This window comes from Actinia tenebrosa, unplaced genomic scaffold (assembly GCF_029948245.1).
Source record: "Actinia tenebrosa isolate PJP-AT-01 unplaced genomic scaffold, QUT_ActTen_1.0 PGA_scaffold12__29_contigs__length_12842862, whole genome shotgun sequence".
Lineage (NCBI taxonomy): Eukaryota > Metazoa > Cnidaria > Anthozoa > Actiniaria > Actiniidae > Actinia > Actinia tenebrosa.
Genome location: NW_028292572.1, coordinates 12,005,512 through 12,031,857, shown reverse-complemented (window position 1 = coordinate 12,031,857; position 26,346 = coordinate 12,005,512). Strand labels below are relative to the sequence as shown.

The 26,346-nt window shown below is 37.7% G+C and overlaps 3 protein-coding genes across 6 annotated transcripts; 1 reads left to right on the top strand and 2 right to left on the bottom strand.

The window, feature by feature from the left end:
- Positions 1 to 43: 43 nt before the first annotated feature.
- On the bottom strand, positions 44 to 7,209 carry LOC116295729 (vesicular glutamate transporter 3). Of its 2 annotated transcripts, XM_089028490.1 has the most exons (9): positions 6,373 to 7,209; positions 5,016 to 5,049; positions 4,646 to 4,845; positions 4,126 to 4,309; positions 3,223 to 3,347; positions 2,624 to 2,776; positions 2,420 to 2,552; positions 1,909 to 2,144; positions 44 to 962 (listed from the first exon to the last, which is right to left on the bottom strand). In XM_089028490.1, exons 1-9 carry the CDS (start codon positions 6,529 to 6,531, stop codon positions 702 to 704), a joined length of 1,485 nt encoding a protein of 494 aa, XP_088884616.1. In that variant the 5' UTR covers positions 6,532 to 7,209; the 3' UTR covers positions 44 to 701. The 2 variants fall into 2 exon arrangements, with proteins under 2 accessions (XP_088884616.1, XP_088884615.1); XM_089028489.1 differs by lacking the exon at positions 6,373 to 7,209 and having other exon boundaries at positions 5,016 to 5,883.
- Positions 7,210 to 7,343: 134 nt separating this feature from the next.
- On the bottom strand, positions 7,344 to 25,632 carry LOC116295743 (melatonin receptor type 1A-like). 3 transcript variants are annotated; one of them, XM_089028491.1, is made up of 3 exons: positions 25,573 to 25,632; positions 25,238 to 25,413; positions 7,344 to 8,725 (listed from the first exon to the last, which is right to left on the bottom strand). In XM_089028491.1, the coding sequence occupies exon 3, from the start codon at positions 8,547 to 8,549 to the stop codon at positions 7,557 to 7,559; it is 993 nt and encodes a 330-aa protein (XP_088884617.1). In that variant the 5' UTR covers positions 8,550 to 8,725; positions 25,238 to 25,413; positions 25,573 to 25,632; the 3' UTR covers positions 7,344 to 7,556. The 3 variants fall into 3 exon arrangements, with proteins under 3 accessions (XP_088884617.1, XP_088884618.1, XP_031559512.2); XM_089028492.1 differs by lacking the exons at positions 25,238 to 25,413; positions 25,573 to 25,632 and adding an exon at positions 18,281 to 18,334; XM_031703652.2 differs by lacking the exons at positions 25,238 to 25,413; positions 25,573 to 25,632 and adding an exon at positions 15,449 to 15,622.
- On the top strand, positions 11,202 to 15,106 carry LOC148912265 (uncharacterized). The gene is made up of 3 exons (XM_089027878.1): positions 11,202 to 13,646; positions 13,739 to 13,831; positions 13,988 to 15,106. Exons 1-3 carry the CDS (start codon positions 11,202 to 11,204, stop codon positions 14,897 to 14,899), a joined length of 3,450 nt encoding a protein of 1,149 aa, XP_088884004.1. The 3' UTR covers positions 14,900 to 15,106.
- Positions 25,633 to 26,346: the final 714 nt, after the last annotated feature.

Sequence of the window (26,346 nt, the reverse complement as noted above, 5' to 3'; positions counted from 1 at the left end):
ACGTAATTAACTAACAGTCAAATCAAGCAAGCAGCAGGCAAAGTACGTTCGCAATGTTTATTTATTCAATAAATTTATACAAAAGCAAACTGAAAAAACTTGTACTTTTTTAAAGCGTACAGTTCTATAATCCTTCTATGCAAAAACTAAGTCAGCGCTGTATTTTTTGTGTCAGATCAGGGTTAGATATATAGACCTGGACTTCCCAGCCACACATCACTCTTAGCTGTGCTATGACTTGTTTATTGACAATGAAAGCCAACCTCTGTTGGTTCTTGTGCTTGTCAGCCTTTTTAAATAATACTTAATATGTTTTCTTTGTCCGTATTTGTTGGCACTTTTCTTTACAATAACATGTCAGATATTCAGTGTACACATAAATAACAACATGACATTAATACTACATACACACAACCTGAATTTCTTGTTAAAAAAAGATTGCCGTTAACCAAAAAAAAACACACACACACAACTTGCGCAAGAGCGTATGTTACAAGCACAGACAGCTCGTGGTATTACACCACAACCTCTACGTATTCTTGTATATAAAAAATATTAAACTTTTCACAAAAATTATATTTTTAAAAATGAAATTAGAATATTAATTTTTATCTTTTTACACACATGAAGTTCAGTCTTCCATTTCCAGGAAAGCAAGGTATTACGATTAGTTTATCGGTGAGCGTCCACATGTGTGCTTGTTATTCGTTTTTATCCTTTTCACCGTTATTTTCCACAGAGTCTTCTTGACCTGGATCTCCGATTTTTTCATTTTCGTTCTTCTTCTCTAGCGAATCTTCATGGTCTAGTTCTACAGTAGAGAATGATAGTTCTGGAATCACTTCGTAGCTGGGTTTATCCCATTCCTGTCGCTTATCTGTTATAAATATACAAAATAGACTCGTGCAACAAATGTAGATCATCAGTGTTATCCAAAACACTGTCTTCCATTCTTGCGCCGTCTGGAATCCAAGAGAAATATAACGGGATAAGATAATTTATAAAACGTTAGAAAAAGCTTAGTTTCACTTTCAGTAATTATCAGTAGTATTAGTTCAGAGAAGCTTATGATTTTAGGGATACTTATATGAAATGTAAAACTCTCGCATGGTTTCTTCGGTTTGACGAGCGAGCGCAGAATAAAAAGCATGGTTCCGACAACTCGCCGAACATGCGCAGTATTAAAAACATGGTTTTGTAAATTTACCGAGATTGCACAGTATGAATAACACGATTCCGAAGTTTAATGAGAGTGCGCAGTATGGTTCTTTCAGTTCACCGAGCGTGCGCAGTATTGACACAAGGTTCCGACGTTTTACCGAGAGTGCGCAGTATAATCAATATCAATCTCGTACCCAGAGCCTGCGTTTCTTCTGGCCTGCGGCGAAGAACGAGGGTTCTGGCATAATCTACTTTTTGAGACCAGGATTTCTTGGACTTCCGGTATAACAGCGCATGCGTTCAAATACTTGCCAAAAATTAAAAATATTTTTTCCCCCCAATTTTTAATTCGTGCTATAATTTTTAATTTGATTTTGAGTTCGATTTAATTTTTACTTCGCTTATTTTGATCGTTTATATCTCACTTTCCGAAAATTGCGCACTGCGCCAAAATATGGATTATGCCAGAGCCCTAGTTCTTCGCCGCAGGCCAGAAGAAACGAAGCCTCTGGGTACGAGATTAAATCAATATGGCTCCAACAGCTCAACGAGCGTGCGCAGTCTGTAAAACATAGTTCCGACTGTTCACCGAGCGTGCGCAGTATTGACAACACGTATTCGACATTTCACCGGGCGTGCGCAGTATTAACAACACGTATTCGACAGTTCACCGAGCGCGCGCAATATTGACAACACGTATTCGATAATTTAGCGAGGGTGCAATAATTATATATAAGGCGGACGAACCTTTCCTCTAGTAAGGAATCCCACCATCATTGGTGTGATGAATCCTGTAGTTCCACCAACAGTGTTACATAAACCCATGATAATTGAGGCATTACGTGGAGCGATGTCTAGCATGTTGACATGAAAACCTGCATACGTCAGGCCTGATGCGAAACCAGCCAGGGCGATGTAAAATACTATCAGAGTAGAGTCTTTAGTATAGCCGGCGAGTAGGAGGTAAATACAAGTAGTAGCACCTAAGTGGGATCAAAAATATTTAATCGGAGACTTTTAGAATGGGGGATTGAAATAGTACGACATTGAGCCATGCTGAATGGGTCTATTGCTGCTTATGCAATGCTCAAGGTAATGGTCATATGGTCTGAAATATAACAGCATTGAACGAAGCTGAATGGGTCTATTGCTTATACAATACTCAAGGGAATAGTCATGTGGTCTGAAATGGGACAACGTTAAGCCAAGCTGAGCCCATACAATGCTCATTGGAAATAATCATTGGTTTTATTCTTACCTAAAGTAAAGAACAATCTCCTTGCACCTAATATACTCAAAAATCCACGACGCAACAGAAAGTCCGATAAGAAGCCACCAAAAGGACATGAGAAGCTTTTGAACAGGAACGGTACGGCTGCCACGAAACCCATCTAAGAATCAATGGTTTGACAAATTAGTGACCTGGCCTCAAAGTGGATCACGTGATACAAGTATAACGTACCTGTTGTAAGTCAAAGTGTACGATGTCAAGTAAGTATAACGGCATGCAGATCAGAAGCACGTATAATCCCCAGTCAGCAGCGAAAGCAGCAGCAGTTATGGCCCATACTCGATGTGATGTCAGAAGCTTTCTCCATGGTATTTCGCCTTTTGACTGAAAAAATAACAACGAATGGAATATCAGACATGGGGTACTGCAGGATTAATACTGGTATGGCATAACTGTTCAGACTCTAGACTAACAAATCATTATTAGTATAACCTAATGCTGTTTATTGACATGGTGGTAAAGTGATGGCAGCCATGACAGGAGGCACAACAATCATATATAGCCTTTTCCCCTGATTTACTGAATTCTTTCTTATGTAAATCAGATTGAACCAGATTCAAGTGTTCCTGCCTCCTGTCCATGGCTGCCATCACGTGATGGTGCAAAGCCTCTATTTAAAAAGGCGCCCTTCGTACTGGTATCACGTGATCCGAACGTGCGGTTGTCAGCGGCAATTTACGATGGAATCAGCCATTTAGTGTGCACGTGATATACACCGACTGAACTCACTATATAAGGTCATATAACACAGGCTACCTACGCACACGCACCTCCTCTCCGCTGACTGCAGTCTGTTCGATGTATTCTTTTTCTTTTACCGAGATCGTTGGGTGTTCACTTGGCGTCTCGTATACCAAAAATAACCATAATGTATACCAGAGCATTCCTGACAGACCTAAAGGAGAGCCAATAATAAAATATGGTTATTTACCGCGACTGTGAAGTGGACTCAGTCTTGATCTCCCATCGTTTAGCCCTGCATGCTAAATTATAATTCAATCTGCTGCATGTGAGTTAGCCGTGCCCTGACATTCATCACATTGATGACACTTTTGCTTAAATATAGCAGTAAGAAAAGCTTCAATCAAGTTAGAAAAATGATATTTTGCTTGTATTTAGGAAGCTAATTAAACAAATCAACTAAATTATTTGTCCAAAAAACAGTCGATTTGTAACGGAATCCAAGAACAATGTCCGAACTATTCGATAACCGTAACACATGTACAATCCAATATAATTCATAACACGCGATGTCTAGTAATACCTGAAGATGAAGCCACAAACTTCTAAAACCAATGAAAGTAATTTTGAATAAACGCGCGTAAGTGATTGTCTAATTTAAAGTAGTCAGTAGAAATAATACTAGTAATTATACAGCTTCTCATTAATCCCATATAGGTAATTGTCCAATTATTTTCTTAATTGGACAGGTCTTGTTGATATGGGATTAATTAGGCAGCTATATAATTAATAGGTGATGGGATTTCATGCTCCCCAATCAAGAAATAATTAGACTCGAAAAATTCCTCTAACTGCCAAATTGGACTCAGCCTACGACCTCATCCAATTTTGTCAGTCCTCAGAATTTTCCTCGTCCAATTAAGAAGCATGGAGTCCTATTACATATACTAATAGTAATATTAACATAATACTGTAGGTAATATAATCTCTACCAAAACAATAAAAGACCAATGGCCATCCACCATCATAGCCCGTCATGGTTAATAATCCTGTGATCGGCATCGTAGCAACGCTACCAATTGTACATCCTGCAACACTAATGGTCAGCAGTGTTGCACGTTCTGATGATGGCGCCCATTTACTCCAAATGGCGTGGTTACATGGAAACATTACTCCCTGGAATAATTGGAATAAAATGATGAACAAATAAATGCAAGCAGGCAAGCAGGCAAGCAGGCAAGCAGGCAAGCAGGCAAGCAGGCAAGCAGGCAAGCAGGCAAGCAGGCAAGCAGGCAAGCAGGCAAGCAGGCAAGCAGGCAAGCAGGCAAGCAGGCAAGCAGATGGATGGATGGATGAATGGATGGATGGATGGATGGATGGATGGATGGATGGGTGGGTGGGTGGGTGGATGGATGGATGGATGGATGGATGGATGGGTGGGTGGGTGGGTGGGTGGGTGGATGGATGGATGGATGGATGGATGGTAGCAGTAATCTTCTTTATCAATCTTACCAAGACAAGTCCTTCTATTATTCGTATCACTACCAACAGATAAACACTACATCTCGTTACCATGGGCGTGAGCAAGGTGAGGAAAGATGCCGTGAATAACGACAGGCCGTAAAGACGAGTCGCTCCCAGCTTGATCGCCAGACCTCCTCCTACTATTTGGAGTGCGATGTAACCATAGTAGAAAGAGCCAAGCACGACACCTGTGAAGTGTTAAAAACAACTGTAGTTTTTATATAAAATCTTATGATTCTACTCATGTTCTAAAAATCTAATGGACACTTCTCAAAAGTATCGTGGATGCAAGGCTAAAATGAAGATACCAAAGAAATCAGACTTTTTACAAAAATTATAAAATAAAGAAATGAAATACCTTGTAATCTCGAACTCCATTTAAATTCAGCTTCCTTGAAAAAAAAAAGTATTTTAAAAATACAATCTTGCGAATGGAAAATCTTGTATATCTTACCGCAGTGGTCACCCATCCAGGTCTTCACCCCGAAGGCCGGGCATGACTCAATGTCACGAAAGTCCAGGTTTTTCCCACTGGACCACGGTTTTACAGAATTTGCACAACAATAGCCATGAAAACAATGCACCATATAGACTAGGTTTATTTTTCAACTTCAAAACAATGCACCTAGTGCGTGGCAGAGATGCAAGGGATTAGCCGATATGGTCTGGGGGCCGGCTGGTCTCTCCCCTGATACTTCGGCTAGAACATTTTCTTGCGTAATTCGTACACCCAAGGGCAGAAGGATTTAATCGCCGTCAGGTCCGAAGTCCATACGCCGCCTCAGCTCTGCGGATGTCTCGGGGGTATGGCACACAGTGGTAGGTGCAGGTTTATTTTGCATATTGACTCGGCGGATGTGGGTTCGAATCCCGTCGTATCCACATAAGTCTTTTTCTCCAGTTTTTTCCCCCACAATATTTAAAGTATTTAGTTTATTAGTCGAACATTCCATGGGCCTTCCACAACCAACCGAAGATAAAGAAGCCGTCGTATTTAGATCAAAACGAGAACGAATTGGCATTTTCATCTCTTTTTAGTGAATACAATTTTTGTCAATGCGTGGTAGAGTATATACCATACATCCATGAAAAAGTTAACTAACAAAATTCTACAAATTAGTGCAAAGTTTACGGTCTAAGGTCTACGGTCTACTGAGGTCTACTGAACTTACTAATTTGTGCAAATTTGTACATTTTTTCACAAAGTTTTTCAAGGATAATCATATGTTATTTTTTGTTCAGTTGACCTTAGTCTAACTGGGATTAGGGAAAATGATTCACTAGCATAATATTGCTCCAGAAAAAAAACTGTGGTAAATTGAACAGTCCGTATTAATGTCATAAATCAATTAAAACAGTTTTCTAAAACAAAAAAAGGAGCCAGTGACGAAAAAATCGAAAATAAACCGCACGGTATCTATTTGGATTTATTTTAGCAGGAAATCAAAACAAAAAAAAAACAACAAAAAGACTGATATTACTTTTACTGACTTCTTGCGATTGAATTACAATCTTACGCGTGTTTATTCAAAATTATTTCCATTGGTTCTAAAAAATTTAACGGTTTCATCTTGAGAGTATTAGTATATTACAGAGTGAAAGATATGCCTAAAATATGATGGCAAATATTTCACGGGTTTGATTTTTCGTTACGGGGGTTTAACTTAAACAAACCACCTGTCTAAACCTGCTTAATCTAAAGTGACCTTACGTACCTCTTCAACCTCATGTCCGTTGAGCAAAATCGTGTGATTCTTAGCCATCGCTCCGATCGCCACATTTAAGTTGACTCTCAATGCATACATGTTAAAGAAACCTAGAAAGATCAAACCTGAGAGGATGTATCGCTTTGGGATCCAAGATTCCTTTTCCATTTTTCACTCTGTACACGTGAAGATCTCAGTTCATGAAGATCGATTAGTACTTGCTCGTCTAGCTTCACGAGTGTTTATAATAGTAGTTACATACTATACAGGTGGTTAAGTGGGCCATTATCATTTTCATTGGTAACGAAAATTAAACATACAAGATAAAAAATACAAACAAAAAAATCAATACAAAATATAAGAAAGTATGGCATTTTGTGCTTGAATCAGTAACACTTATAAATAAACTGCATAGCGCGCGATCGACTATATATGGTACGACTGAGGTAACGTCTTATCGACAGAGGATACCTTCATTGTCATGACAAAGAAATTTTGAGCGTCGTTCACGAGAGCTTGAGTGAAAAGTTAAACTATAACAAGCCTCAAGAATTTTGAAAATTCAAGTACTGTCATACTTACAAACTACAGAACTTCCCATTTCGTGGATAAATTGCATGCAGTTCTAAGCTAATCATACATAGATACTGACTTTGGCAAAGAGCAGGTATTTGCAGCGGGCGTTCTGACACAGAACTTGATCACATGAACAGACGATTCAAATGAGTACGACTAAATAATCCTTCATAATGAAAAATATCCTTTTAAAAATCAATTAAAGCAATGACAATTTCATCTAAATTTAAAATATTTTATTTACCGATGCCATATTCTTGTTAAGTTTGATTTTATCGTACCAGGATTTAACTTTATTATTTTTTATCTTTTTAACTACGGATTTTAAGCTTTTTATTAGTATTTCTTCCTTGGTTTTTGTCAGTCTTGGCCCCTTCAACACATCTTTGTTTCATTTATCACCGTTATTTGCTTTTTTTTTTTTTTTTCCTGGTGCTAGAAAGGGTGGTCATTCCCGACGCAGAACGTTTGGTTAGTTACAGTATTGCAGTTTCCTTGGTTTTTATGTGACGTCACGGCCGCCATGTTGGTTGAGTAAAATTCAAAGATGGCGGCCGCTTTCTTGTGGCGGAACTTTTCACGCAAATGATTGCAAACCATCTAAAAAGTCATTGTTTTTACTGCGGAACGTTTTCACAGGTGACCATATTGAAGAATTCTCTCCTGAATGAAGGGTTTAGAATGCCATAAATCAAAGGGTTGATTGCACTAGATGTGTACGCTAGATACATGTAAACAAGATATACACGACGGTCAAACCAATTCTCTTGCATTACGTCTAGCATATCAATCAAGAAACATGGAATCCAACAGATGAAAAATCCGAGTACAGTACCGAAGAGTGTACGAGTGATGGCGATTTTTGAACGACTAAGTGCCGACTCTTGCCGAAGAGCAGCATCGGGTTGTCCTGTTGAACTCTTGATTCTCATGCGAATCTGTTTTGTGTGTTGGCGAAGCTTACGAAAGACTTTGTAGTAACAAACTATTATTAAGATAGCTGGAAGGACGACGAAGAAAACGCTGGCAAGCATGGTGTAGATAAGCTGATAAAGATCAGAATCTCCGAGCTGGACACATATTATTTTGCCACGATGAAAACCAAACTCCCATGTGGGACTTGTAAAATGCATTGAGGCCACTAATGCGATAGATATTACACATGCGCAGACGATCATACATATGGTTGACCAGCGCTTGAAGATCTTTTCACATCTTAAGGGCTTTATGATCTTGTAATAACGGTTTACCGCTGTTAAAGCCATGATCTGTAGTGACACGAATGCTAGGAAGAAGACCATTACTCCCTGTATCGCACACATAATATCACCGTATACCCACTCTCCATGTGTTAGTGCGCCCACTGATAACGGCATAGGAAAGATCGCCATCACAATGTCTGATAATGAAAGTGCGATGATAAGGGTATTGGTGACGTTGCGCAGAGCGGGATTCTTGACGAACGCCAAGACTACTAGTATATTACCAACCAGGGCTACGATGTTGATAAGAATGAGTATTGATGACTCCAAGGCTACCTCCACGACTGACCGTGAGATAAACTGTCTTTCCATCAATATCTGAGTTGGATGTTTGACGGTGATATTCATTATCGAGGTGTGTCCGCTAGGAGATCTGTCTATGTTCAACGGAAAGTACGATGCTTTTAAAGTTTAAACTCTTTTAATGCAAACTTGATTTAACAATGGCTTCGGGGTATTGGTGTACTTAAATTAAGGTTTTTTTTCCTGTTTTCTTCAACTGTATTTCACTCTCTTTTCTTTACCTGTTAAGATACAGAAGAAAATCTATTGTGAGAATATGTATCTTTACAGCGCAACACATAAATAAAACGTCCAAAGCTTATTTATGAAAGCTTTTAGCCGAGCGAAGAGTTATATTAAATACCAAACAAATGAAATTCATATTCAACATAAATAAAAAAATATCAGTAGTGGTTTCTTTCAGTACCAAGAATTAACTCAGATTAAAAGATTTGATTGCTAAGAGAGGCGGTGAAAAGCTGAATTCAGAAAGAATCAGAGAAAGACGAAGAATGAATTAAATTCAAGGAAATGGAATATAAGACCGTACAGCTGACTTCACTTATAGCCTATTCCGAAACGCATTTACGAACGGCTGGTCTTGATTAATCGAAGCTTTGCTGGTTGGAGCCTATTTTCGCTAAAATAATTAAAAAAGGGTTAAATTGAAAGAAAATAAAACCTTCCTCACAGGTAAAATAAATAAAATAGCGGAAGTGATTGAGATGAAAACGCGCTTACATTTTTTATATACCTATACAAGAACTAGTTTCTGTAGTACTAATAGTCCAGCTGCTAACGTCAAAAAAAAAGGTCGAATTGTTCACTTTGATGATAAAAGCATGAAACTTGGCATGATTGCTAACCTCCCTGGGACAAACATTTTTTGATATGGGGCCAAGCGAAATTCACTTGGGGACAGCAGGAATGGGCATGCCCGGAATTTCCGACATGGAAACGAGGCTACAACATAAAAACACCCTAAAATACGACAGTTTTGAGATACTTCCACCACTAAACATCGAATTTGTATCAAGTGAGCAATTTCACTTGCTTTGAGTTGAATAATCACGATCACGTGATCGTTTAAAAAAAAATCGACTTTAGCTTGGGATCCCTGTGTCGAAAAATCAAAAAGTTCCTATTTTTGTGGCTTCTTGAGTAAGATATATAACTATAATATTTTCTGCTAATCATATAAATCGGTTTGATAAAGTATCAATTTGAAAAAGGCCTTTGTATCTTCATATTACGTATAATATGCAAATTGTTGCCCAGTCTCAACTCGGTTTTCAAGATGGCAGCCTCCAGGGATACTTACAGCTACTGCAGGTAAGAATATTATTTTGTTTGTCTTGGTTATATCCAATCAATTTTTTCTTTTTCTTTTTTCTATATTTACCTTAGGAATTCATAACCTCTTCAACTCGTTCGTCATTTCTAAATAAAGTATGAGATCGCGCTTAATTATTTGATTGAATCATTAGAACTCGACTGAAATCTATTCGAGATAAAAGCCTGAACTTAGTCGAATGAATTACAATCAAAATAATCAAGATTATCTGCATGTCACCATAACTCTCAACTTGTATTAAGTAAAAGTTAAATAATGGTGTCAAATTAATCATTTTAGTTGAAATCCCCATGGATTGGAGCAAGTGTGTTATTTGCCAGCGGAAAACAAAAGAAGGATTGCAATGTCCGGCAAATACAAAGCGCAAAGATGGGAGTGTTGGCTATACCTCATTTGCGAGTAACATTCTAGAGTTTAAAAGCATTAGTGGTGTTCCTAAATGGTTGAATCTAAGTTTACTTGACGAAGGACTAGGGATAGAAGAAACTCTTAGACAGAGAAATGCATCATGGCATAAGACGTGCCGAGACATTTTTAATAATACGAAACTTGAGCGAGCAAAGAAAAGAAAACTTTCTGGTCAGCCTGATGCTAATGAAGACGATACCCAGATTGAAAGTGACGGGAGCGTTTGCAGTCCACTCACAACAAGAAGATCCAGTGCCACATTGTCTTCCAAAGCCCTCTACTACTACTGTTTTTTCTGTGACAAGGAAGACAATCCCATAAATCTACATTCATTTTCAACATTTGATGTGAACAAAAAGGTTGAGAGTTGTATAGATGCGGTGAATGACAACAAGTTAAAAGCAAAGTTAAATACGTGTGGAGATTTAATGGCAGCTGAGGCCAAATACCACACTAAGTGCTTGGTGAGATTATATAATCGAGCCCGGCAGACAGCAAAAGTACAACTGCAGAATGACGCAGAAAGGCCACCAATAGAATTAGAAGAGCTTGCATATGCAGAACTTTTCGCCTATATCGACGAAAGCCTTGAATCAGAAGACTTGCCTGTATTAAAATTATCTAATTTGGTGAAATACTTCTCGTTAAAGCTGCATGAGCTTGGAGTAAAGTGTGATAATAAAATTAACTCAACTCGACTTAAGGACAGGATCTCGGAAACATTTTCTGACTTGACAGCTCACTACGAGGGAAGAGAAGTACTACTGGTACTGAGGCAACACATTGGAGGAGCTTTGAAGGAGGCAAAAAAGGGAAGTTCAGATGCATGGTACTTGGCCAAAGCAGCACAAATAGTACGAAGAGAAGTTCTTTAAACAGAAAACTCTTTCAATGGCTCATTTTCATCAGGGTGCCAGAATGAAGCTACTCCTGCATCTCTAAAAACCCTAGTCGGTATGATTATGAAAGGCTCTACAGCAAATGTAGATATGGCCGACAGTCAGGCCTGCTTGACAGTGTCTCAGCTCGTCGTATTTAATACCAAATCATGTCCCTGTAATCGAGAAACTACTCATCATGTTCGATGGAGAGAGTGTCCACTGTCTATCTATACAGCTCTGAAAATTCACGGAATGACAAGGGATAAGAGTCTTATAGACACGTTTTATAATCTAGGAATTTGCATTTCGTACGACAGGCTGCTATCTATATCTGCTGACATTTCTAACAGTGTGCTAGAATTGTATGAAAATGAAGGCATTGTTTGCCCACCCAAACTAAGAGAAGGTCTGTTCACAACGGCTGCGACAGATAATATTGACCACAATCCTAGTGCAACGACATCCCGCGATTCCTCTCATGGCACTGCCATTTCATTGACTCAGCATCGTTCTTCAGATAATCTTGGCAATGAAAGACCTACCCCTACCTTTGATCCAAAAAAGAGAAATGATTCTAAAAAGCTTGCTGAGTTACCGAAACTCTACAAAGATGTTTTGCCTGTGTGCCTAAACACCACTGAATATGATGTACCGGAAGTTCATCAGCTATCTCAACTATCTCAATCTGTCGACGCAAATCTTGGCGAAAGAAACATTGAAGAAGAAGATTGGCTTGCCAACGCGAAGGAAATCCTATCGAAGGGCGAGTTGGGGGAAGAGGATTTCATATCCTGGGCAGCATACCGTGCCTCAAAGTCTTCACTTTCAAATCACGAGCCAGCAATCATCTCACTATTACCAATGTTTATGGAAAATGCACATTCCTTTGCGATGATTGTCCATTCTATGAGAGTCATCAAAGGTGCTACACAATTTCTCAACCCTAACCAGATTCCAGTGCTTACTCTTGACCAGCCTCTGTTTGCTTTGGCCAAGCAAATCCAGTGGACCCTTGGTGGTACATATAGCGAGGACAATTTTGTCATCATGTTTGGTGCACTACACATCGAAATGGGAGTATTCAAGATGATTGGAAAATGGCTCGGTGGAAGTGGCTGGACTGAAGCTCTATGCAATGCAAATGTAGCAACCCAGGGAGTGGCGGAGTCCTTCCTAAAGGCTAGCCATTTAACGCGGACCCGGAGAGCGCACCAAGTAACAGCAGTAAGCCTTTATGTGCTCATGCATAATGCATACATCGACCACGCCAAAGATGTTGAAGAACCCAAGCCGTTTTTAGAATGGAAAGAGAGCATGCTAGAATGCCCGCAGTTTTTATACTGGTCCACATTTCTAGATCTAGAACTCCTCTCTTTGAAATTGGTCAGGTCAATAAGAGAAGGTAACTTTTCAATGTTCATCAAGTCTATGAAGGAGATAATACCATGGATGTTTGCTCTTGATCACCCGCATGACTATGCCAGATGGCTATCTGTGCATTATCGTGACATGTGCACCCTACAAGCCAAACACCCAGATGTCTACGCTAACTTTTGCAATGGTTCTTTTGTGGTACATAAGAGCAAAAGGCTGTTTTCGTCCATAGCACTAGACCATGCTCACGAGCAAGAGAATGCCAAAGTCAAAGGAGAAGGAGGTGCCGTGGGTCTGACAGAAAACCCTGCAGCATTGAGAAGATGGATGGTGTCAGGTCCTGAAGTAGCAAGAATGATCGAGGAGTTTGAAGATTTGGCAAATCAAGCTCATGATATCCAACACCATGAACAGCAACCCGGTGTGCAGAGTGCCTTCGCAAAAGATGTCAAAAGTCTCATTGCGTCCCTTGAAGAAATGGGAAATTCCTTTCTTGAAGAAGGGAAAGACCTCATTGCATTACACACAAGGGATATCATGGATTCAGCTGTTGTTGACGCAGTCAAGAGTGTTAAAAAGGTTGGAAAAGAGCAATTCAATTTGTTCTTCCAAGAGCGGCTCGTCGAGAGAAAGAAGCCTATTACTGACCCTATACCAAGAAACAACTTCCATATTTTCTCACCCATTGGCAAGAAAACCACATCAAAAGAAGGCGCTAAATTACAAGTGCTAAAAGAAGACTGCGCACTTTTTTCCAGGTTATACATCTCTTGTCAAAGCCGAGATGGAAATCTTGAAGAGTTCTTCAAGTTCGAAAATCAGCCTTGGCCGCCATCTCTCTCGCAAGTAGGGCAGCTAAGAACAGGACAAAAAGCAGAATTGATAAAGTGTTTGCCGAAACCGACGCCTGAGGTTGCAGGACACCCAAGTGTAGATGCAATTATTCTTGATGGTGCAGTTATTGTCCAAATGCTGCCACCCAAAACCGCAAGCACATTTGACGATTACTTCAATGCGGTATTTGCACCCTATATTCTCAGACAGCTAGAGTCAGTGAAGCGACTTGGCATAGTATGGGATGTGTACCGAGATGACTCTCTGAAAAGATCTACTCGAGAGAAGAGAGGTTATGGTCAACGTAGAAAGGTATGTGCTGCAAAACCATAATCAGTGTACATCGCATATATTTAAGATAGAACATTCGATTAATTTGAGAACATTTCCCCCCTGTAAAACAGGTGCTTCCATCGACAAGAATTCCTCGGGACTGGAAAGGGTTTCTTAGAGTCAATGAAAATAAAGACGAGTTTTTCAAACTCCTTGCTAACAAGGTACAGTGATAATGAATACAAATGCGATAGCAGTGTGCATGGTTGCAAACATTGAATTTTATTTGAAATAATTAATTTTTTGGTCACAACACAACTTAATTTCGAATGTCAACCTACGTTTAACACTAACATCCATTCCATTCATTTCGTTATCAGGTTGTTTCTCTTGACATTCCAGATGGCAAAGAGATCTATTCAACACATGCTGACAGGGTCTTATCTTCAGTTAACAGAATGGATATGAGTCTTCTTCAACCTTGTACCCACGAAGAAGCGGACGCCCGTTTGATGATTCATACACTTGATGCTAATTGTTGTGGCCATCGAAAGATAAAGATTAGAAGTAACGACACAGATGTAGTTGTGCTCGCAATATCAGTTGTAAATTCTCTTCAGGTAGATGGATTATGGATCACCTTTGGTTCAGGAAAGCATCTTTGCAACATTCCTGTGCATTCCATCGCATCTATATTAGGCCCAGGAAAAGCATCAGTATTGCCTATGTTTCACGCCATTACCGGGTGTGATACTGTCTCTTTTTTTGGTGGCCGCGGAAAGAAGACAGCATGGGACGTGTGGAACGTGTTTACAGACCTGACACCAGCTCTGCAAACTCTCAAAGAATCTCCTGAAGATGAAGGATCTATTGCCAAAGTTGAACGTTTTGTCGTTCTTTTGTACGACTGCACCAGTAACATCAAGACAGTTAATCAAGCAAGGCAAGAGTTATTTTCAAAGAAGGCAAGGAACCTCGACAATATCCCTCCCACACAAGCTGCACTGTTACAGCATATCAATAGAGCTATATTTCAAGGAATTCATATTTGGGGCCAGACACTTCTGAAGCAACCAGTTTTACCCAGTCCTTCAGAATGGGGATGGCAGAAAGATGGCAGTTCATGGGCTCCATATTGGACGACTCTTCCTCAAGCAAAGGAAAGTTGCTACGAGCTTATTCGATGCGGATGCAAGACTGCTTGCAAAGGACGGTGTAAGTGTAAAAATGCTAATTTGGTTTGTACAGGCTTATGTGGTTGCGGAGGAAGCTGTACACAGAGAGATGAGTAACCAAGTGGACAGAAATTTCATGAGCAAAGAATTAATGATATTTAATCCTGAAACATTTTAATTATTCATGCAGTATAAATTGTTTTATATATGACTTAAAGTTTTTAGTATTTCCGTTTAATCAAAACAAAGATGATCTCAATTGGTCTAAAAAAGCCACAAAAATAGGAACTTTTTGATTTTTCGACACAGGGATCCCAAGCTAAAGTCGATTTTTTTAAAACGATCACGTGATCGTGATTATTCAACTCAAAGCAAGTGAAATTGCTCACTTGACACAAATTCGATGTTTAGTGGTGGAAGTTTCTCAAAACTGTCGTATTTTAGGGTGTTTTTATGTTGTAGCCTCGTTTCCATGTCGGAAATTCCGGGCATGCCCATTCCTGCTGTCCCCAAGCGAATTTCGCTTGGCCCCATATCAAAAAATGTTTGTCCCAGGGAGGTTAGCAATCATGCCAAGTTTCATGCTTTTATCATTAAAGTGAACAATTTTTGACGTTAACAGCCGGACTATAAACCTGATGCGGGGTTTTGTTCAACGTTTCTTACCGTCCAAACTAGTCGATCGTTCCTATCCCAGCTCAGCTTCATGTGCCATTTAGCCAAATCGATAAATGGGATATAAAATAATGCTAAGTCTTCCTCTTTATATGAATACGTAGGTATTGTTCAACAGTAAATGTGATGTTTGTCAAATTCTCTTCTCCATATTGACATTCATTTTCGAACTATTCTAGAAAGAGATGGTAGGTGAACATCAGTTGTCATTAAAACTCGGTTTGTCTGTGATGACGTCAATCGAGGCCGGTGACGTCATCGTTGATACTAAAAATACACCCTTAGTACTAGTCCAATATCTTTCATGTTTGTTTAGAGAAATGGTGTGCAATACCTAATTCCGCTCTTGTTCAGTGAATAGTGACAAAGTCGCTAACTGATTCAAAGGTTTCTGGTCGATATTCTGCGCAACTGACAGGCAATTTTCGTTTGAGTGATTTTGAGATTACGTCCGTTCAGAATTGATTAAAACTGATGTATTATTTATCGTAAAACTGTGATGGACAACGCCTCCGGTTTTGCTCAAGTGAATTATTAATTATTTAAATAACGTTAAGCCCAAAATAAATAGTCTTCTATGAGTAAGACACAACACAATTCGCAATAATCTCCTCTTCCTAGAACAATATTCTTATGTCATGTGAGTGGAAAAACGTAAAGCATGGTGGCTCTCAACTGGCTTTCGCTCTAAACCAATCAGAAATCATGGATATTCACATTAGCCAATCACAGTAGGAAAGATTTTGAATTGGCTTCCGGTGTAAACCAATCGAACCAAGAAATGCGCGCGCGCACTATACAACACGACGCTAGTTTTGAAATTGAAATTTGCGTTTCGTTTGTATGCCATTTATACGAGACCTGCTTTATTTTAGTGCTTATTATACACGTACCAACGCTGTTTTCAATTTTTGACTTATTTTTCTTTGTCCTTATCTAGTTGTTCATCCATTTTCATTATTAAGTGAATAAGTGATTTTATCCTCAATAAACTAAGATGTTTTACCGCTTTGGGCTCACTAGCTCCACTGCGTGTGTTTCCCGCTTCGCAGTAAGAAAATCAAAATTATGACGTTAAAGGCGAGCGAGCGGCGTTTAATGTCTTCCAATTTATCCCAATCGATGTCCTATCCCCGTAGGATATGAACCAAACAAATCAGCAAGACTTTCATAACGTTCAAATAGTGCACGAATTCTCGTGTTAGGACCTGAATCGTACAACAAGATGTGATGGGTATTCTTGTGTTGATGATTCACAGCGGAAGCTGTATGTGGAATGAACGTGTGGGATGAAAACTCAATCCCGATGTTGGGTAGTTCACAGCCGACGCTTACAATATGTCCAAGCTTATCTTCACTCAATAGAAGATTGTTTGAGTGTATTATATAAACTTGAAATCTGAAGAACTACAAATAAATGAAGAGATAACTAGCTGAAAACTAGTGTGAGCTGCGTCGGTGTTTCTAATGAAACAGTAATGATAAAAAGGTAAATTTTACCTCGTGAAAAGATGAAAAAATGAAAAGACTTACTGACGTTTCGGACGCTAGTCCTTTGCTAGTCTTTCTTTTACTCCGACGAAGGATTAGCGTCCTAAACGTCGTAAGTTTTTTCATTTTTTCATCTTTTCACGGTGTAAAATTTACCCTTTTATCATTACTATTACATATAAATGAGTTACTTTTTGCACTGCGCTCTTCAATAACCAGTAAAAGAAATCTCGAAAAATTGCCGACTCTCGATGTGGAGAAATTACCAAAATATCGGTGTCTGAATGATGACCATGCAGTAACGGCCACATTAGCTACAAGCTGTTTGGGTCGAAAATGATTGTCAATCGAATGAAATGGGTAAACAAGTTCGTTTTAGCACTGTTCTATTTCAAATTAAGATCATTCATTCCGTTTTGAAACCAGCAGCTGTTAATAAGTGAAGACAAACGGTACTAACTCTACTAAGCTTAATATAACGGCGGCTGGATCGATCGTCAAAAGCAAAATACCCCAAGCAACCAGCATAATTAAAGCAGGTTTAGGACGCTGATAATCATTTAGTATTGTCATTTTTTTCCAAATTTCCGGAGTTTCGTTTCATAAAAAACCTATATCAACTGAATTATCTTTATCCCAGTTTCGAAATTCATAAACTTCTAACTTTATTACTTTAATATTTGTCTTGTGCTCTGCTGAACGGTCTCCTGCGGTGTGTGGCCATGAAGGTTATCGATATTTACATGAATGACAATCACACAAGATTTCACAGTACGTACAGTCTAGAAGTACGTGCGCATTTTAAAATCTAGTTCTAACATAATGAATTTTACTTCTTGAAGCTTCAAACGGAATCTACGCGATGGTCAAAAAACGAATTTGCTGTCATTTCTTAAGTCCAGTCAGTCCTATATTGTTTCTTTGTCTTCAGAAAAAACACTCGAGATGATACTGATATAAACTGACATGGATGCGGCAAAAGCAAAGTCTTACTGAAGAAATCATTACGTCCAAAGTAGTTGCTTGAGAAGTTGAAAATTATCTCTTGAAATCACTAGAACTCTAACATCAAAATTGGACTTGAGTTTTACGAGGCAATTCGCCGGATACTTCAGGTATAATAACCAATGATTCCAGAGCTTATTGAGTTGGTTTTTTCAAAATGTCAATGAATGAAGAGCCAAGGTTATGAATTAATAGACTGATAGACTTGCCTTCTCCACCGAACGACGTTGAAGGACTTTACGATTTTCAAATTGAAGCAGGATCAATGTGGTTCTGAAGTCTTAGGAAAAAATATAAAAGCAATTATTAAGCTAACGAAACCCTTACCTCTGATGGATAATATTGAAGTTTCTAGGAAACAGAAAGAAAGATAGATTAAGAAAAATAAAAGCGCACTAGTGTATATATCGTAAATTAAACATCCAACCGGTTTTCGATTTTGATTGGCTGAGACTACGCATGCGCAGTTGGTATTTTCAATTCCAGACATTAGTATGTTTGAACATCTTTGGCTACAAAATGGTCTAGAGTTTAATTAGTTGTGTAGCTATTTTAAAGTTTCCTATTGAACCTTTTAATGGAAAGTATAGCTCTTTGTAAACCCTGGAACAGGTGAAAACACAGCTCACTATATCAAACCTTGACATTACTTTTGATAGATTACTGTTTTTTGTTCGTTTTCTTTCTTTTGTCTTTTTGGATTTCATCTGCCGAACCTTTTCACGCTTGTTAGCAGGGCAGAAACTGCATTACTTGATGAAGTGACGACAAAAAATAAATAAGAATATTAGAATGAAAATAAAGTAAAATAAAATAAATTAGAAAAGAGCGATACGTGTGTCCTTCATTAGTGAAGAGCGTCAAACCCAGACAAACACCAAGACTACTAGGAAGCAAAAAATATCTATCACTCGCCTTAGGGATGAATAATAAATATATGGATATAAGTCAGCTCAGTACAGAATTTTTAAACACTTAAGATTAAATATAGAATATGTAAAAAAGAGAGAAAGAGGACTTGAAATTTTCTTGGAAACATCTGCTCTTCTCTCATAAAAAGATAAGACATCGATGAAATGTAAAAGAGAAACGACGATAAAGAAGATAAAGAACTAAGAAGAGGAAGAAGAAGAATAACAATAACAACGACAAGGACTCGACGACAACCACAAAAACAGCAACTTAATTTCTCAGTACAAAAAAAGCAACACTGAAATAATGAAACACTTTCATTTTGAAATATTATTAAATATATTCGATGAGTTAACTAGTGAGAGAAGGTTTTTCATTTGATGTCACTTCGGAGCAAAGGTGCTAAAAACATATATTTGTTATATAGTTTTCATAAATTAACCGAAACTGATATCAAGCATTTTTCTGCTCACCACACTTGTGTATATCAAATAGCCAATTATTTCAAAACTGTTTTTTACTGAATTAATGCCATCAAACTCCTAGTGTATACACAAAGCGATATAAATCTATATTTATAAAAACCACTAACGCACAGCCAAACTATGTACTAGAGTGCAAATTTTTTAGACTAAAGTTTACGAGCGAAACTGTGATCGAGGTATAATCGTAGGAAAAACACGATAACCAGAAAAATTGTGCTTATATTTGGTAGTTCTTTCGATCAAAAGTGACTCTCACGACCTCTCACAACCTTTGCTGGTAAAATAAGTCAGCTTTTTACACTGAATATATTCGTTATTTATCATTTCCCAATTAGAAATGATGACACAAAACTATTTTGAATTTCTTTTCTTAAAAAGAAATTGTAATATTAGAATGAAAGCTAGTTTTAAATTATTTCTGTTGCCAATATATATATATATATATATATATATATATATATATATTCTATATATATATATTCCGTCCTCCTTGGCCATAAGCCATAAAGTGATTTCGTTAATTAGTGCATTTCGATTATAACGTGAAAAGATAGCGTATAAAGCATAAATAGTATTTTAAATTTTAAGAGAGAATTGTTTTCGTATTCAAGCAGTGAGCGCCAAAAACTATTTTCTTGAAAAAAGGTTGTTGTACAAGGCTAAAATCTTGTTATTCAGATAGTTTAACTTGTTTGGAAGTGTAGATGACCGACGAAAGTGGAATTAAAGTGTTAACCCAAAGCAAAAATTTGAATCGAAAATGAGCCCTTCATTTGCTTATTTCCCATATATTTTCTATAAAAAAAAACCTGACAAAGCAAAATTCCAACACAAATGCAACAAAACGTCTTTGTACGATTGAAAATACCGCTTCAGTCAAACAGGTATTTTATCGTAGTACATCAGTTTCCAACTGTAAAAAAGGTTTTGCGTGTTAACACAAAACGAAAATTGGGATCAAAACTCATACGAGAGTCTAGTTTTTAGCGCTTTTTGCCATTATTGCTCATTATTGAAGAACATTTCCTCTTAATATTAGTTTTTTCATAGCCTTGAAGGGAAGGTTAACTTATGCTACTCATTAGTTTCTTACCTAGTCGTATGGCCACCAAAGGAAAATAACGAACATACCGAGAAACCGAACAAGGAATGCCGGATCAATAAGAACGTATGAGATATTTACTCTTGAAGGTCATAAGATCTAAACTTGACGGTGATTGTTTTTAAAAAGACTTAGTTTATCTTTTGTCGTGGCTGTGTTCTATTCCACTCATAATTGTTTTGTAAATGTGTTTTTTAATTTAAACTCCAGATAAACTAGATTAACCCGTTAATATGAATCTCACCGCTTAAAATAAAGTCAACATTTACTGATGAAATATAGTTTGTTAGTGTGTGGTAAGAATAAATGTCACTACTATAAAAAAAAGGCTTTAAAAAATACGATAGCGATCTTATGAAAAGTAATTTTAACATCGGGGGACTGAAACAAAAAAGGATAAGCTTATCTTTTAATAAATCTTTTTCTCCCTTTTTTGGTGCTGTTTTGACTCATGCTATACTACTGCACATCACAAGCACATTATGCATTGCCACAGGCGGTAATGTAGTATTAATATATATAACATCTGTGTGACGTCTGCATCGTAGTATGCAATAAAAGGCGTTGCCTGTCACGCGTGGGGCATTAATGCCGCCACTAGCCTTGTCGCCTGCGGGCGATGAGATAATGACAAATGTATTAACGTTAACGTTCGTTACGCGTATTTACATTCAATTTTATCGATATTTTGAAACAACCTCTGGGCTGATCTAAGTCAGGGCATGGCTAACTCACAGATAGAACCCTGAAACAACCTATGGGCTGATCTAAGTCAGGACACAGTAACTCACAGATCGAGCCCTGAAACAACCTCTGGGCTGATCTAAGTCAGGACACAGTAACTCACAGATCGAGCCCTGAAACAACCTCTGGGCTGATCTAAGTCAGGACACACTATCTCACAGATCAAACCCTGAAACGACCTCTGGGCTGATTTAAGTCAGGGCATGACTCACTTACAGATCTTAAACCCTGAAACGACCTCTGGGCTGATTTAAGTCAGGGCATGGCTCACTTACAGATCTTAAACCCTGAAACGACCTTTGGGCTAACTCACAGATCGAATTGGAATTTATCAAATAACAGCAAACTCTACTCACATGTGTTACTGAGTCAGGAATTGAACTCGAGACAGATCCAAGAGCGTGGAGGCTAGTGTACTACGACTACTACTACCGCTACACCACCTGGCATGATTATGGCTTACGGAGAAACAAAATCTAGCTGATTATGACTTGATTCGTTCACTCACACCACCGCCAAGTAGTACATACATGTGTACCCTTGACTTGACCGAAAGCCTCTTTGCGTTTTGAATAAACATTAACAAGTCTTTAGATCCAAGATCATTTAAATCTTTACTCAATTTAGGCTGCGTTCATAATTCATGGCAGAGGGGAGCAGGTGAAATCTTTAAATGACAAAAAAATTCTTAAGACACCCCCCCCCTCCCCCCTCGGGCAATCTCTCGTGGCTTCTTATAAAAAATTTTCTTTCCCCCAATTCTCTGAAAAAAATTTTCAAACCCTCCTCATTTTACCGGTAAAAATGTTCCCGATTCCCCCTAAATTTCACCTCTCTTCCCCTCCCCCCCTCCCCCTGCCATACATTATGAACGCAGCCTTATGAGTCAAATTAAAAGCAGTTCTTGTCAAGTTCAAATGCGCATGAACATCTGGTGATCTTTGATGTATTACTAGTTTTAGCGCCAATTAGGCGCGTCATCAAACACTACCCGGCGTTAATAGTAACCTAAGAGTAGAATGTTATTCGAAATTCAGGCTCATAATTATAGAAAAGTTTTGAACGCCCTCTTAACTAAACACACACCTGAAAAAATTGATTCGCTTTGGCTATCGCTACGAGGAGGAGGAGTTTTCTGTGTCGTGCCCTTATCATGGAACTGAATCTTTCTTTACTTAGTGCACTCAGTGAAGTGGCCTAATCAACAGCTTTTAACTAGAGGAAAATAAACTTTGTTCTATAGATTTTATACTAAAAAAAACTCTTAGACATTAAAGCTCGTAGCCCTAGTTGAGGAAAGAGACTCGTAGGGACCATACAACTAACAGAACTGCACAGGAAACTAAAAGATTATGTCTTCGCATTCCGCATTTTTCGTTATCATATTTTTATCCACATTCTTGTTTCGTTAGTAGTAGTTAATATTCATAACCAGTTCAATTTGGTTAAAATCAACAAGAGGTGCTTAGTCCATAAAACCTTTTAAAGTCGTATCGGGTTTCCTCTTTAAGGCTCTTTTAACCGTAAAAGAAAATTGTATATTTGACAATCTATTCGCTTACCGACATGTTCAGTAGGTACTTGAAGGAATATCTTTTCTTCAAGGGACAAATAACTAATTGTTTACCACGCGATATTAAAATGTTACGTTAAAATGTTATCCTAACTAGCTGTACGTGTAATAGGGCCAATGATTAAGCTGCAAGCAGACCGTCTTAACCAAAGTGTTAAAGTCGAGGCACCGGCGAAGGCTTTGATGTGATACGTTATGAAAAGTAGTATAAAAAAGTAACTTGACCGCTATCTGGTCTGCCCGGCAGGAGATGAATCCTACTCAAGTAGACTGAGGCTTTAAGAGGAAATATTAGCTGAATTCTGAACTTGGAAAATCCATGCGTATATATATGAACAGTTAAAATGGATGACGTTAATGAGCTGTAAAAGGCGCCGCCAATAAAAGCTTCTACATTGTAAAAACTGCAGTGGTGAATCTAGGATGTTTTCAAATGGATTGCTATTATCTAGAAAGCCAGTATACAGCTTCCTCTTTAGGATCTTATATTACTTTTTATTTTACTTTTTGAATACTCCTAAGAAGAATGGCACTCTATTCACTGATGATCGCTCACTTCGCTACTTACAAAAATAATATAAATGAACAAACGGGCGAAAAAGATCGAAAGAAAAAATAAGTAAATCAACTAGAAAAACAAACAAACAAACAAATGAGATGGTAAAGTCGAGAAATGAAACCTTGCTTTTCTAGGAGAACTAAACCCTGCTTTTTGAGGAGAACTTGATATTAAATAATAAAATAACTGATCATCAGGTCTATTGCAAAATAAAATAGTAGTTAAGAAATAATAATAAATAATAATAATAATGATAATAATAATAATAATAATAATAATAAAAATAATTGATATTTGTATACAGCTATTTCAAAAAAGGTTGAATACTGAATACTGCATACTGAATAGTGCATTCCAAGACCAAAGTGTATTGTGGGACTCGTTAATTTGAAATAAAAAAGTAAATATACAGCAATTAACTCTCTGGATGTAGTTAGTATATTGTTTCAGATGCAATACACTAAAAATAGAAGAAAAAAATTATTCCTTTTTAAGACAATGTCACTTTGACCCACAATGCACTTCGGTCTTGGAATGCACTATTCAGTATGCAGTATTATAAAACTAAATTATATGTTTATTTTTGTTTTAACGGCATAGAATTGGTTGTTGTTTTTTTTTTTTTCACGGTAGCAAATGTTAAAGCCAGAAAAAGGCAATGAAAACGAAATAAAGCAAAAAGCCAGAAAACTGACGGCAAAAATAAGTCAGTCTAAAACGCTATATCGCGAGCAGGCTATATAAGGTTTAGTGAATAATTGAAATACGACCAGAAAGACTAGTTGAATTTTACCTATGAAAGAAGCAAGCTCTTTTTTTCATCGCTCCAGTAAAGGCCCGTTTACACGGGCGATATTTGCAGTGCGATTGCAGCACGCCAATAGCGGTTATTTGGTTGCCACCTCAAAAAATTCGTGGTCCTTATATAAGAATCGCTACAGACAGCTGGCAAATGGCTCTTTCCATTAATTATATAAGAATCACTACTTTCAATACGGTTTGCAATGACTATTATGTTGACTGAGAGAGTGCAAATAAAATACGACAGCTCTCTTTTTAAATGCTCACATGTATGAAGCTTTTTATTAAAAAACCATACTGGGAAGAGTCAAATATTTGTTCGCCTCCATAACGGCTATGATTGATGGATTTTAGATCAAATGCGGTTGCGGAAACGATTTCGTAAATATCCCGGGATTTTAAACACAGGAAAAATAACTTTGAATTCTTAGTTTTAAGTAAAGGAACGAGAATTTATCGTTATTAAATACAATATTTCTCAAATACAATATTTGATGAATATTTCGTTTCCTATAACTCTTAAATAAATAGATTTTATGATGCAATATCTTTCTAGAATATAGAATACTTCTTCCTAAACGTAGCTCATGTGACATGAAATCTTCTTAATAGTAACTGAACTGAAAGAGTGTGAGTATGGTTAAGAGTATTCACCTAACGAAGTGGAAAACACTAGAAATTTGAGTACCAAAAACCATCACATACTAGACGAGAAAATGAAATAATGTTGACTATTTCAAATAAATCCTATTCAGACCAAAGTGCACTTAGCAAATGAATTATCAAATCAGAAATGAAGCTCCTAATGTTCATGCCTCAGTGTCAAAATTAAAAGCAACCTTTTGGAATAATAAGATTATAGTAATGGAGAGGCATGTTTTTCAATAGTGAATAAGACTTTCTTGTACTAGGTGAATAGTGAAGAAAGAGACGGACCATGCCATGAAGATGAAGTTGATAGTGGGATTTTTAAGTATCGTTAAACCAGTCTTTGCTTCAATGCCGTTCACACAAAGAAAATTTTGTTAGTTTTTTAAAAGGAGATGTTGTTGACAGGAGCCTATCTTTATCGATGTACGAGTGCAGTTATGTTGTAAAGATAACTCACCTTCCTTTGCGGCAGTATTTGGTTCCAACTGCTCTGATGGCAACGAAAAATGGAGAATCCCAGTGTATATAATACAATATAAACTGTTGTCCAGAATGCCAGATTTAACTTCCTTATCACATAAAGTCATCGCATCGGTTGTCCAGAATGTCTGCCGGCTTGTCACGATAAATTACCTAATGACAGAAACTATATATTTATATGACTCTGGCTAAATTCAACGACAGCTATTTAGTTAAATAATAATTAAGCTAGGAGCCTGAATGTCGAAGCTAATTCCTTGGTTTGAGAGGTATGATTAAGAGTGGTCAAACTCGGAGGTTTTGTATACTTACATGGTCAGAAAAGATTGAAAACTTCTAGGAGGAGTTATCTGTCAAAACCCTCGAAATCAGTCACGCTATTCATCGAAGGCAAATCCGTTTTCATGAAGTTCTGCGAGATTTAAATATTTTTTACCTTTTTTAATTTCCTAAACCAACAAAAATCTTTTCAAAACCGTGGCTAAAAAATTTGACTTACTAAAAGTAAAAAATCAAAACCTTGCAATCACGTGTCTTATGGCTTTTCGGTCAGCGGGCTTGCACTGACGACAAAGCATGCGCAGGAAGGCGTAAGCGCTGGAGGACTCTGGGTACATTTTCTTGGAATAAGAAACGAGATCATTGCACAAGGGTCCAGCCCTTTCGCTGTCGATTGTACTGGCCAGGCTCCTGATATTGTCCGAATCCCGTGTGAGGAGACTTTCAGAAACTAGTGGAAATACGAAAATATATATATTAGTAAAATCTCGGTCGATTTTGAAAATGTTGTGTTAGAACCTTGTGCAATAAATTAATCCTTTATAAAACTGGATTATTTTCTACTGACTGTAAACAGATTTACATATACATATACTTCTACAAATCCGGCGTATCTGGAATTAATTCACTGAGAAAAGGGAAAATGGCAAAAAATATAAATTTTTCAACGAGGGGGCGGGAATAATCGAAATTTAAAAATCGTTAAGCTCCAGATTAACTCATCATATACTAACCTATGGTTATCCGCACAGTTTATGTTTTCAGACGGCCAAAGTACAACACTCACCGCATACTAGCGTACCCGAC